The 14,200-nt window shown below is 44.2% G+C and overlaps 1 protein-coding gene across 6 annotated transcripts in view; it reads left to right on the top strand.

The window, feature by feature from the left end:
• mynn (myoneurin) overlaps positions 1–14,200 on the top strand; it is a 467,776-nt gene that overhangs the window by 366,186 nt on the left and 87,390 nt on the right. For 4 of the 6 annotated variants that reach the window (XM_063045227.1, XM_063045223.1, XM_063045224.1 and 1 more), the window contains exon 3: positions 12,158–12,929. In XM_063045227.1, coding sequence (XP_062901297.1) covers positions 12,201–12,929 — 729 coding nt within the window. In that variant the 5' untranslated portion in view covers positions 12,158–12,200. Of the gene's footprint in view, positions 1–10,865; positions 11,345–12,157; positions 12,930–14,200 lie in introns of those variants that run through there. The other 2 variants (XM_063045226.1, XM_063045225.1) reach the window with 2 other exon arrangements.

Genomic DNA, 14,200 nt, shown 5'->3' with positions numbered 1-14,200 from the left:
TCTACTTTTAGTGATTTTTATTAACGACCCGGATGTGGGGAAAGTAGGGTGGGTTGGCAAGTTTGCAGATGACACAAAGGTTGGTGGAGTTGTGGATAGTGTAGAGGATAGTGCAGAGAGACATTGACAGGGTGCAGAAGTGGGTTGAGAAGTGGCAGATGGAGTTTAACCCGGAGAAGTGTGAGGTCGTACTCCAAGTCAGAGTACAAAATAAATGGTAGGATACTTGGTAGTGTGGAGGAGCAGATGGATCTAGGGGTACATGTCCATAGATCCCTGAAAGTTGCTTCACAGGTAGATAGGGTAGTTAAGAAAGCTTATGGGGTGTTAGCTTTCATAAGTCAAGGGATAGAGTTTAAGAGTCACGGGGTAATGATGCAGCTCTATAAAACTCTGGTTAGGCCACACTTAGAGTAGTGTGTCCAGTTCTGGTCACCTCACTATAGGAAGGATGTGGAATCATTGGAAAGGGTACAGAGGAAATTTACCAGGATGCTGCCTGGTTTAGATTATGATCAGAGATTAAGGGAGCTAGGGCTTTACTCTTTGGAGAGAAGGATGAGAGGAGACATGATAGAGGTATACAAGATATTAAGAGGAATAGATAGAGTGGACAGCCAGCGCCTCTTCCCCAGGGCACCACTGCTCAATACAAGAGGACATGGTTTTAAGGTAAGGGGTGGGAAGTTCAAGGAATATATTAGAGGAAGGTTTTTTACTCAGAGAGTGGTTGGTGCGTGGAATGCACTGCTTAAGTCAGTGGTGGAGGCAGATACACTCGAGAAATTTAAGAGACTGCTAGACAGGTATATGGAGGAATTCAAGGTGGGGAGTTATATGGGAGGTATGGTTTAAGGGTTGGCACAACATTGTGGGCCAAAGGGCCTGTACTGTGCTGTATTATTCTGTGTTCTATGTTCTTTTACCTTCCTCCCTTCTTAAAGAGTGGAGTGACAGTTACAATCTTGCAGTACTCTGAGACCATGCCAGAATCAAGTGATTCTTGAAAGAACATGACCAATGCATTTGTTATCTCTTCAGCAACCTTTCTTAGAACTCTGGGATGTAGTCCGTCTGGTCCAAGTGACTCAGCCACCTTAAGACTTTAGAGTTTGCCTTGTACTTTTTCCTTTGTAATATAGAAACATAGAAACATAGAAAATAGGTGCAGGAGTAGGCCATTTGGCCCTTCAAGCCTGCACCGCCATTTACTATGATCATGGCTGATCATCCAACTCAGAACCCTGCACCAGCCTTCACTCCATACCCCCCTGATCCCCGTAGCCACAAGGGCCATATCTAACTCCCTCTTAAATATAGCCAATGAACTGGCCTCAACAGTTTCCTGTGGCAGAGAATTCCACAGATTCACCACTCTCTGTGTGAAGCAGTTTTTCCTAATCTCAGTCCTAAAAGGCTTCCCCTTTATCCTCAAACTGTGACCCCTCGTTCTGGACTTCCCCAACATCGGGAACAATCTTCCTGCATCTAGCCCGTCCAATCCCTTTAGGATTTTGTACGTTTCAATCAGATCCCCCCTCAATCTTCTAAATTCCAACGAGTACAAGCCTAGTTCATCCAGTCTTTCTTCATATGAAAGTCCTGCCATCCCAGGAATCAATCTGGTGAACCTTCTTTGTACTCCCTCTATGGCAAGGATGTCTTTCCTCAGATTAGGGGACCAAAACTGCACATAATACTCCAGGTGTGGTCTCACCAAGGCCTTGTACAACTGCAGTAGTACCTCCCTGCTCCTGTACTCGAATCCTCTCGCTATAAATGCCAGCATACCATTCGCCTTTTTCACTGCCTGCTGTACCTGCATGCCCACTTTCAATGACTGGTGTATAATGACACCCAGGTCTCGTTGCACCTCCCCTTTTCCTAATCGGCCACCATTCAGATAATAATCTGTTTTCCTATTTTTGCCACCAAAGTGGATAACTTCACATTTATCCACATTAAATTGCATCTGCCATGAATTTGCCCACTCACCCAACCTATCCAAGTCACCCTGCATCCTCTTAGCATCCTCCTCACAGCTAACACTGCCGCCCAGCTTCATGTCATCCGCAAACTTGGAGATGCTGCATTTAATTCCCTCATCCAAGTCATTAATATATATTGTAAACAACTGGGGTCCCAGCACTGAGCCTTGCGGTACCCCACTAGTCACTGCCTGCCATTCTGAAAAGGTCCCGTTTATTCCCACTCTTTGCTTCCTGTCTGCTAACCAATTCTCTATCCACATCAATACCTTACCCCCAATACCGTGTGCTTTAAGTTTGCACACTAATCTCCTGTGTGGGACCTTGTCAAAAGCCTTTTGAAAATCCAAATATACCACATCCACTGTTCTCCCCTATCTACTCTACTAGTTACATCCTCAAAAAATTCTATGAGATTCGTCAGACATGATTTTCCTTTCACAAATCCATGCTGACTTTGTCCGATGATTTCACCGCTTCCAAATGTGCTGTTATCACATCTTTGATAACTGACTCCAGCAGTTTCCCCACCACCGACGTTAGGCTAACCGGTCTATAATCTCCTGGTTTCTCTCTCCCTCCTTTTTTAAAAAGTGGGGTTATATTAGCCACCCTCCAATCCTCAGGAACTAGTCCAGAATCTAACGAGTTTTGAAAAATTATCACTAACGCATCCACTATTTCTTGGGCTACTTCCTTAAGCACTCTGTGATGCAGACCATCTGGCCCTGGGGATTTATCTGCCTTTAATCCCTTCAATTTACCTAACACCACTTCCCTACTAACATGTATTTCGCTCAGTTCCTCCATCTCATTGGACCCTTTGTCCCCTACTATTTCTGGAAGATTATTTATGTCCTCCTTAGTGAAGACAGAACCAAAGTAATTATTCAATTGGTCTGCCATGTCCTTGCTCCCCATAATCAATTCACCTGTTTCTGTCTGCAGGGGACCTACATTTGTCTTTACCAGTCTTTTCCTTTTTACATGTCTATAAACGCTTTTACAGTCAGTTTTTATGTTCCCTGCCAGTTTTCTCTCATAATCTTTTTTCCCCTTCCTAATTAAGCCCTTTGTCCCCCTCTGCTGAACTCTGAACTTCTCCCAGTCCTCAAGTGAGCCACTTTTTCTGGCTAATTTGTATGCTTCTTCTTTGGAATTGATACTATCCCTAATTTCTCTTGTCAGCCACGGGTGCACTACCTTCCTTGATTTATTCTTTTGCCAAACTGGGATGAACAATTGTTGTAGTTCATCCATGCAATCTTTAAATGCTTGCCATTGCATATCCACCGTCAATCCTTTAAGTGTCATTTGCCAGTCTATCTTAGCTAATTCATGACTCATACCTTCAAAGTTACCCCTCTTTAAGTTCAGAAACTTTGTTTCTGAATTAACTATGTCACTCTCCATCTTAATGAAGAATTCCACCATATTATGGTCACTCTTACCCAAGGGGCCGCTCACGGCAAGATTGCTAATTAACCCTTCCTCATTGCTCAAAACCCAGTCTAGAATAGCCTGCTCTCTAGTTGGTTCCTCGACATGTTGGTTCAATAAACCATCCCGCATACATTCCAAGAAATCCTCTTCCTCAGCACCTTTACCAATTTGGTTCACCCAATCTACATGTAGATTGAAGTCACCCGTTATAACTGCTGTTCCTTTATTGCACACATTTCTAATTTCCTGTTTAATACCATCTCCGACCTCACTACTACTGTTATAGTAATGAGACTCACTGTTACTCCCTGATACTCACAGACCTCTGGCACACTGCTAGTGTCTTCCACAGTGAAGGCTGATGCTAAGTACTTATTATATTCATGTGGCATTTCTTTGTCACACATTACTACCTCACCGGCATCTTTTTCCACTGGTCCAATATCAACCCTCACCTCCCTTTTATTCTTTATATAACTGAAAAAACGTTTGGTATCTTGCTTTAAATTATTGGCTTGTCTGCTCTCATATTTCATCTTTACCTTTTGTTACAGGCTTTTAGTTGCCTTTTGGATTTTAAAAGCTTCCCAATCATCCAAATTCCTACTCATTTTTGTTACCTTATATGCCTTTCCTAGGCTTTTATGGAATTCTTAACTTCCCTTGTCAGCCACAGTTGCCTACCGCTGCCATTTGAGAACTGCATCTGTGAGACTTATCTATCCTACACCTTGTGAACTATTCCCAGAAACCTTTAGTAATCCCCACTGGTATCATCCTCCAATCCACCTGGGCAAGCTTCTCTCTCATGCCTCTGTAATTCCCTTTCTTACATTGTGATAGTGTTACATCTGAATTAGAATCAGAATCAGAATCAGAATCAAGTTTATGATCAACAGCATGTTTTGTGAAATTTGTTAACTCAGCAGCAGCAGTTCAATGCAATACTTAATATAGAATAAATAAATAATTTACACATATGTATATTGAGTAGAACCCGGCTGGTGGCATAGTGGCATCAGCGTCGGACTTTGGGACGATAGGTCCCGAGTTCGAATCCAGTTCCAGCCGGCTCCCCCGCACGTTTTCCATCCGTGCTGGGTTACGAGCTAGTGATCTCTTTGGAAACTCACCCAGCAGAAGGCAATGGCAAACCACTGCTGTAACTTGCCTCGTACACGATCAGAGAGGCGTAGAGGTAAATAATCCGCTAACCGGAGAAATTCTGGATGCGATGTACCTTTCCTTTGTATTGAATAGATCAAAAATCATGCAAAAACAGAAATAATACATATTAAAATACAGACACTTCATCCCTTATTTATTTATTTAATATCTTTTTTATTTTCCCCCCCTTTTTTTCTCTCTCTTTTCTCCCTCTGTCCCTCTTACTATAACTCCTTGCCTGCTCTCCACCCTCTGGGCTCCCCTCCCCCCTTCTCTGTCTCTCCCCAGGCTTCACATCCCATGATCCTCTCCCTTCTCCAGTCTGGTACCCCTTTTGCCAACCTACTTCCCAGCTCTTAGATCCACCTCTCCCCTCCTGTCTTCGCCTATCATTTCAGATCTCCCCTCCCGCTCCCACTTTCAAATCTGTTGCCATCTCTTCTTTCAGTTAGTCCTGACGAAGGGTCCTGGCCTGAAACGTCGACTAGATCTCTTCCTATAGATGCTGCTTGGCCTGCTGCGTTCACCAGCATTTTTTGTGTGTGTTGCATAGTACATATTAGAAAAGTAAGGTAGTGTCCAAGGGTTCGGTGCCCATTTAGGAATCGATGGCAGAGGGGAAGAAGCTTCAGGAAGGGTAAGACTAAGAAGCTCATACCAATCCTCATAGAGGGATCAGAAGTGGAGAGAGTGAGCAGCTTCAAGTTCTTGGGTATCAAGATCTTTTGGTCCCAACATATTGATGTAGTAATAAAGAAGGCAAGACAGCGGCTATACTTTATTAGGAGTTTGAAGCGATTTGGCATGTCAACAAATACACTCAAAAACTTCTATAGATGTACCATGGAGAGCATTCTGACAGGCTGCATCACTGTCTGGTGTGGGGGGGGGGCGGGCAGGGGGCTACTGAACAGGACCGAAAGAAGCTGCAGAAGATTGTATATAGATTTCAGCAAGGCACTTGAGTAGTGTATGTGGATTTTAGCAAGACATTTAATAAGGTACCCCATGCAAGGCTTCTTGAGAAAGTAAGGAGGCATGGGATCCAAGGGGACATTGCTTTGTGGATCCAGAATTGGCTTGCCCACAGAAGGCAAAGAGTGGTTGTGCACGGGTCATATTCTGCATGGAGGCCGGTGACCAGTGGTGTGCCTCAGGGATCTGTTCTGCGACCCCTATTCTTTGTGATTTTTATAGGTGACCTGGATGAGGAAGTGGAGTAAATTTGCTGATGACACAAAGGTTGGGGGTATTGTGGATAGTGTGGAGGGCTGTCAGAGGTTACAACGGGACATTGATAGGATGCAAAACTGGACTGAGAAGTGGCAGATGGAGTTCAACCCAGATAAGTGTGAGGTCATTCATGTTGGTAGGTCAAATATGATGGCAGAATATAGTATTAATGGTAAGACTCTTGGCGGTGTGGAAGATCAGGGGGATCTTGGGGTCCGAGTCCATAGGACACTCAAGGTTGTTACGCAGGTTGACCCTGTGGTTAAGAAGGCATATGGTGCATTGCCCTTCATCAATCGTGGGATTGAGTTTAAGAGCAGAGAGGTAATGTTGCAGCTATATAGGACCCTGGTCAGACCCCACTTGGAATACTGTGCTCAATTCTGGTCGCCTCACTACAGGAAGGACATGGAAACCATAGGAAGGGTGCAGAGGAGATTTACAAGGAAGTTGCCTGGATTGGCAGGCATGCCTTAGGAGAACAGGTTGAGTGAACTCAGCCTTTTCCCCCTTGGAGCGACAGAGGATGAGGGGTGACCTGATAGAGATGATGAGAGGCATTGATTGTGTGGATTGTCAGAGGCTTTTCCCCAGGGCTGAAACTGTTAGCATGAGAGAGCATGGTTTTAAGGTGCTTGGAAGTAGGTATAGAGGAGATGTCAGGGGTAAGTGTTTTATGCAGAGAGTGGTGAATGCGTGGAATGGGCTGTCGGCGGCGGTGGTGGAGGCAGAAATGATAGGGTCTTTCAAGAGACTTCTGGATGGCTACATGGAGCCCTCTATTTGGCTGTGGGTAAAGCCTCAGTAGCTATAGGGTAGTGACATGTTCGGCATAGCTTTGTGGGCCGAAGGGCCTCTACTGTGCTGTATTATGTTTCTATGTAAGGTTGTAAATCTAGTCAGCTCCATCTTGGGCACTAGCCTACAAAAGTACCCAGGACATTTTTAGGGAGCGGTGTTTCAGAAAGGCAGTGTCCATTATTAAGGACCTCCAGCACCCAGGGCATGCCCTTTTCTCACTGTTTCCATCAGGTAGGAGATACAGAAGCCTGAAGGCACACACTCAGCGATTCAGGAACAGCTTCTTCCCCTATGTCATCCGATTCCTGAATGGACTTTGAAGCTTTGGACACTACCTCACTTTTTTTAATATACAGTATTTCTGTTTTTGCACATTTTTAAATAATCTATTCAGTATATGTAATTGGTTTGCTTTTTTATTTATTATTATGCTTTATTTTTTTTCTCTCTCTGTGCGAGGTTATGTATGGTGTTGAACTGCTGCTGCAAAGCTAACAAATTTCATGTCACATGCTGGCGATAATAAACCTGATTCTGATTCTGATTCTGTTCCTGAATCGCTGAGTGTGTGCCTTCAGACTTCTGTACCTCCTACCCGATGGTAACAGTGAGAAAAGGGCACTGGGTGCTGGGGGTCTTTAATAATGGACGCTGCCTTTCTGAGACTCCGCTCCCTGAAGGTGTCCTGGGTACTTTGTAGGCTAGTGCCCAAGATGGAGCTGACTAAATTTACAACCCTCTGCAGTTTCTTTCAGTCCTGTGCAGTTGCCCCACCATACCAGACAGTGATGCAGCCTGTCAGAATGCTCTCTCCACAATACATCTATAGAAGTTTTTGAGTGTTTTCGTTGACATAACAAATCTCTTCAAACACCTAATAAAGTAGCAGTAGTCTCTGCTGTCTTGCCTTCTTACATAGAATATAGAACATAGAAATCTACAGCACATTACAGGCCATTTAGCCCACAATGTTGTGCCGACCATGTAACTTACTCTAGAAACTTCCTAGACTTTCCCTAGCACAGAGCCCTCTATTTTTCTAAGCTCTATGTTGCTAACTAAGAGGCTCTTAAAAGATCCTATTGTATCCGCTTCCACCATCACCACCGACAGTGCATTCCACGCATCCACTACTTTCTGTGTGAAAAACTTAACCTTGACATCCCCTCGGTATCTTTTTCCAAGCACCTAAAACTATGCTCTTTCGTGTTAGCCATTTCACCCCTGGGAAGAAGCCTCTGACTATCGACACGATCAATGCCCCTCATCATCTAAAACACCTCTATCAGGTCATCTCTCATCCTCCGTCCCTCCAAGGAGAAAAAGCCAAGTTCACTCAACTTATTTACATAAGGTATGCCCTCCAAACCAGGCAACATCCTTGTAAATCTCCTCTGCACTCTCTGTAGTATCCACATTGTTCCTGTAGAAAAGTGACCAGAACTGAACACAGTACTCCAAGTGGTGTCTGACCAAGGTCTTATATAGCATTGTAACATTACCTCACGGCTCTTGAACTCAATCCCACAGTTGGTGAATGCCATACGCCTTCTTAAAAACACTGCCAACCTGCGCAGCAGCTTTGAGTATCCAATGGACACAGACCTCAAGATCTCTCTGATCCTCCACACTGTCAAGAGACTTACCATTAATATTATATTCTGTCTTCATATTTAACCTACCAAAATGAACCACTTCACACTTACCTGGGTTGAAATTTATTTGCCATTTCTCAGCCCAGTTCTCCATCCTATCAATGTCCCGCTGTAACCTCTGACAACATACATGAGGTTTAGGAAGCAAGGATCAGATGGGTCTATTGAGGAATATAGGGTAGCAAGAAAGGAACTTAAGAAGGGGCTGAGAAGAGCAAGAAGGGGGCATGAGAGAGCCTTGGCGAGTAGGATAAAGGAAAACCTCAAGGCATTCTTCAGTTATGTGAAGAACAAAAGGATGACAGGAGTGAAGGTAGGACCGATTAGAGATAAAGTTGGGAAGATGTGCCTGGAGGCTGTGGAAGTGAGCAAGTTCGTCAATGAATACCTCTCTTCGGTATTCACCAATGAGAGGGAACTTGATGACGGTGAGGACAATATGAGTGAGGTTGATGTTCTGGAGCATGTTGATATTAAAGGAGAGGAGGTGTTGGAGTTATTGAAATACATTTGGATGGATAAGTCTCCAGGGCCTGACGGAATATTCCCCAAGCTGTTCCACGAGGTGAGGGAAGAGATTGCTGAGCCTCTGGCTAGGATCTTTATGACCTTGTTGTCTGCGGGAATAGTACCGGAGGATTGGAGGGAGGCGAATGTTGTCCCCTTGTTCAAAAAAGATAGTAGGGATAGTTCAGGTAATTATAGACCAGTGAGCCTTACGTCTGTGGTGGCAAAACTGTTGGAAAAGATTCTTAGAGATAGGATCTGTGGGTATTTAGAGAATCATGGTCTGATCAGGGACAGTCAGCATGGCTTTGTGAAGGGCGGATCGTGTCTAACAAGCCTGATAGAGTTCTTTGAAGAGGTGACCAGGCATATAGATGAAGGTAGTGCAGTGGATGTGATCTACATGGATTTTAGTAAATAATTTGACAAGGTTCCACACGGTAGACTTATTCAGAAAGTCAGAAGGCATGGGATCCAGGGAAGTTTGACCAGATGGATTCAGAATTGGCTTGCCTGCAGAAGGCAGAGAGAGGGTCGTGGTGGAGTGAGTACATTCAGATTGGAGGGTTGTGACTGGTGGTGTCCCAGAAGGATCGGTTCTGGGACCTCTACTTTTCCTGATTTTTGCAAGTTTGCAGATGACACAAAGGTTGGTGGTGTTGTAGATAGTGTAGAGGATTGTTGAAGGTTGCAAAGAGGCATTGATAGGAAGCAGAAGTGGGCTGAGAAGTGGCAGATGGAGTTCTACCTGGAGAAGTGTGAGGTGGTACACTTTAGAAGGACAAACTCCAAGGCAGAGTACAAAGTAAACGGCAGGATACTTGGTAGTGTGGAGGAGCAGAGGGGTCTGGGGTTACACGTCCACAGATCCCTGAAAGTTGCCTCACAGGTAGATAGGATAGTTAAGCAAGCTTATGGGGTGTTAGCTTTCATAAGTCGAGGGGTAGAGTTTAAGAGTCACGAGGTAATGATGCAGCTCTATAAAACTCTGGTTAGGCCACACTTGGAGTACTGTGTCCAGTTCTGGTCGCCTCACTATAGGAAGGATGTCGAAGCATTGGAAAAGGTACAGAGGAGATTTACCAGGATGCTGTCTGGTTTAGAGAGTATGGATTATGATCAGAGATTAAGGGAGCTAGGGCTTTACTCTTTGGAGAGAGGGAGGATGAGAGGAGATGTGATAGAGGTGTACAAGATACTAAGAGGAATAGATAGAGTGGATAGCCAGCGCCTCTTCGCCAGGGCACCACTGCTCAATACAAGAGGACATGGTTTTAAGGTAAGGAGTGGGAAGTTCAAGGGGGATATTACAGGAAGGTTTTTTACTCAGAGAGTGGTTGGTGCATGGAATACACTACCTGAGTCAGTGGTGGAGGCAGATACACTAGTGAAATTTAAGAGACTACTAGATAGGTATATGGAGGAATTTAAGGTGGGGGGTTATATGGGAGGCAGGGTTTGAGGGTTGGCACAACAATGTGGGCCGAAGGGCCTGTACTGTGCTGTACTATTCTATGCTCTATGTTCTATGTAACCCTCCAGACTATCCACAACACCCCAACCTTTGTGTCATCAGCAAACTTACTAACCCACCCTTGTACTTTTTCATACAGGTCATTTATAAAAATCACAAAGAGGACGGGTCCCAGAGCAGATCCCTAGAGAACACCACTGGTCACCGGACTCCATGCAGAATAGGAACCATCTACAATCACCCTTTGCTTTCTGTGGGCAAGCCAATTCTGGATCCACAAAGCAAGATCTCCTTGGATCCCATGCCTCCTTACTTTCTGAAGAAGCCTCGCGTGGGGAATCTTATCACATGCCTTACTGAAATTCATATACACTACATCCACTGCTCTACCTTAATCTATGTGTTTTGTTATGTCTTCAAAGAATTCAGTCAGGCTTGCAAGGCATGACCTGCCCTTGGCAAAGCCATGCTGACTATCCCTAATCAGATTATGTCTCTCCAAATGCTCATAAATCCTGCCTTTCAGGATCTTCTCCAACAACTTGCCCACCTCTGAAGTCAGACTCACTGGTGTATATTTTCCTGGGTTATCTTTACTCCCTTTCTTGAACAAGGAAACAACATTTACAACCCTCAAATCCTCCAGTACTTCTCCCGTTCCTGTTGACGATGCAAAGATCATCGCAAGAGGTTCAGCAATCTCCTCCCTCGCTTCCCACAGTAGCCTAGGGCAGTGGTTCCCAACCACCGGGCTGCGAGGAAATGATATGATTTGGCGCTATGAAACGATATGAGTCAGCTGCACCTTTCCTCATTCCCTGTCACGCACTGTTGAACTTTAACTCCCCCCCCCACCCATTGGCCGGTCCGCAAGAATATCGTCAATATTAAACCGGTCTGTGGTGCAAAAATGGTTGGGGACCCCTGGCCTAGGGTATATCTCATTCGGTCATGGTGACTTATCTAACTTAATGCTTTTCAAAAGCTCCAGCACGTCCTCCTTCTTTATGTCTGTATGCTCAAGCATTTCAGTTTGCTGTAAGTCATCCCCACAATTGCCAAGGTCCTTTTCCGTGGTGAGTACTGAAGCAAAGTATTCGTTGTGTATCTCCGCTACCTCCTCCGACTCCATGTACACGTTTCCACTATTGCACCTGATTGGTCCTATTTTCACACAGTTCATCCACAGTTTTGCTCCTGAGTTCCCTATAGCTGCATCGATATGTTGGGACCAGGGTAGGTACTCAGAGATCTTGACACCCAAGAACTTGAAACTGCTCACTCTCTCCACATCAGATCCCTCTATGAGGATTGGTATGTGTTCCTTCGTCTTACCCTTCCTGAAGTCCACAGTCAGCTCTTTTGTCTTACTGATGTTGAGTGCAAAAGGTTGTTGCTGCAACACCATTTCACTAGTTGGTGTATCTCGCTCCCATACGCCCTCTCATCTCCATCTGAGATTCTCATCATTGTATCATCAGCAAGTTTATAGATGGTATTTGAGCTATGCCTAGCCACACAGTCATGTGTATACAGAGAGTAGAGCAGTGGGCTAAGAACACTCCCCTGAGGTGCACCAGTGTTGATCATCAGCAAGGAGGAGATACTCCCTCTCAAATTGCAGTATGAATTCAATTATCACTGTCTCCTAAGGGTTCCTTTACATTAAGCTCCTAGTATGGTTATTATGCAATGCCAAATTTAAGGTAGTGTTCTGTTTAGCTCATCCCTGAGTGGCTGACATCACTACTTTGAGTGCTGTGCGTTATTTGTGGCTTGTCCCTGAGTGACACAGTTTTTATGACTTGAGTGCTATGTGTTCTCTGTGGCTTGTCCCTGAGCGGTCATTTCTGCTTTGTGAGCTATCATTGATGATGTTGTGTTGACAGGTCTAACGTTGCTGCCATCCACGCGGCTGCCGCCTACCTGCAGATGGAGGATGTGGTGAGCATATGCAAAGCAAAGCTGGAATCGATTGTGATTAACTCGAACAGTGACATCAAAGTATTATCTGACACGCAGGGGAATACGGAGCCAAGTAGCTGTTTAAACTCTGCTGGGACAAAGACGGATATTGAACAGCAGAGACCAGGGACAGTGCTCAGCTGTGGAGAAGTGACACTTCCTGCTTCACATCCTGATTCTGATCACACAATAGAGGAATTACAGTTACAGTCTAAAAGTATGGATGGATTGTCAGGGAACGCCGATACAAAGAAACCGAAGACTAACACAAGCTTTGTTCTGCAGGTTAATGATGTCAGTGCCAGCAGTGAGAGAAAGTGTAGAAGAATTAAACAAACAAGTAGCTGCACTCAAAGGAAAATAGAGAGGAGCATAAATGAGAGTGCACCACAGTTAGATACAACCACCCCTCTCCACACTTCAGACTCTGTGTCTCAGTCGGTCTTGTGTAATGACAATCAAAATATTTCACCTGAAAGTGAAACTGTTCAGAAAACAAATGGGAAGCAAAATCGAAGGTGCTTGCAGCGAAATGACACATTATTGAGAGAGGCAAGAGAAGTGATTGCTGGGGCCTTGACCAATATCTTCGTGTCCTCTCTAGCCACAGGCGAGGTCCCGGAAGACTGGCGAGTAGCTAATGTTGTTCCGTTGTTCAAGAAGGGAACTAGGGATAATCCTGGAAATTATAGACCGGTGAGTTTCATATCACTAGTATGAAAGTTGCAGGAAAGAATTCTTAGAGATAGGATATATGAGAATTTGAAAAACCATGACATAATTAGGAAGAGCTAGCATGGCTTTCTACAGGGCAAGTTGTGTCTCACTAATGTGATTGAATATTTTGATGAGGTGACAAAGGTGATCAATGTAGGTAGAGCTGTGGATGTTATCGACATGGATTTTAGTCAGGCGTTTGACAAAGTCCTCATTGGAGGTTTATCCAGAAGATTAAGATGTATGGGATCGCTGGTGAATTGGCCGTTTGGATTCAGAAATGGCTTGTCCATAGAAGACAGAGGGTTGTGGTCAAAGTGACGAATTCTAGCTGGAATTCTGTGACTTGTCTTGTTATGCATGGATCAGTATTAAGCTCTGTGACGCAGAAGGGAAGAGGAGAAGAGAGGCGAGCAGGTGGTGATAAGGTATTCCTTAGTTGGGGGAGCAGAATGGAGGTTCTGTGGATGGGATTCTCAGATGATATGTTGCCTCGTGGGTGCTAGAACCGGGGATATCTTCGATTGAGTACTCAGCATTCTTATGTGGGAGGGTGAACAGCCGAGGCCAGGGTCCAGTAGACCATTAGAACAGTATTAGGCTGTTCAGCCCATCGAGTCTGCTCTGCCACTCAACCCCATAAACCTGCCTTCTCGCCATATCCTTTGATGCCTGACCAGTCAGGAAATGATCAATATAGTCACAGACTTGGCTTCCACACAAGTCTGTGGCAAAGCATTCCACATATTCACTGTTTTCTGGCTAAAAAAAAAATTCATCTTTCTTTCTTTCTTTTTATTAAATTAGTACACAAAGAGTAAACCATGTAGACACTAATACACTGTTGCAATATAAATTTGCAAGAGATATTAATACACAAAAAAAATTAGTACAAACAGTGCAGTTTAGATATAAAATAACAAGGTAATATAATAGTATACTAATTTTCCATACATAACAGTAAAGAGAAGAAAAAACCCCAAAAAAACCCACCGTGCAACTAATCTAAAAAGCAAAGCAAAGCAATGGGCTAACTAGGTAACAAGTAGACTTAAACAACTTAAAACAATCCTATCCTAAAGCAACCCTAACAACCCTAAAGCTTTTGACAGAGTCGAATGGCCTTACTTATTTAAGGTGCTTGAAATGTTTAATTTCAGCCCGAAACTTATATCCTGGATCAAATTGTTATATCATTCTCCTCTGGCCTCAGTTCGTACTAACTCTTTAAATTCACCTTTTTTCCCTCT

This window comes from Mobula hypostoma, chromosome 4 (genome assembly GCF_963921235.1).
Source record: "Mobula hypostoma chromosome 4, sMobHyp1.1, whole genome shotgun sequence".
Taxonomy (NCBI): Eukaryota; Metazoa; Chordata; class Chondrichthyes; order Myliobatiformes; family Myliobatidae; genus Mobula; species Mobula hypostoma.
Note: the sequence above shows the minus strand (reverse complement) of the source record. Positions and strands in the feature narration are given on the sequence as shown.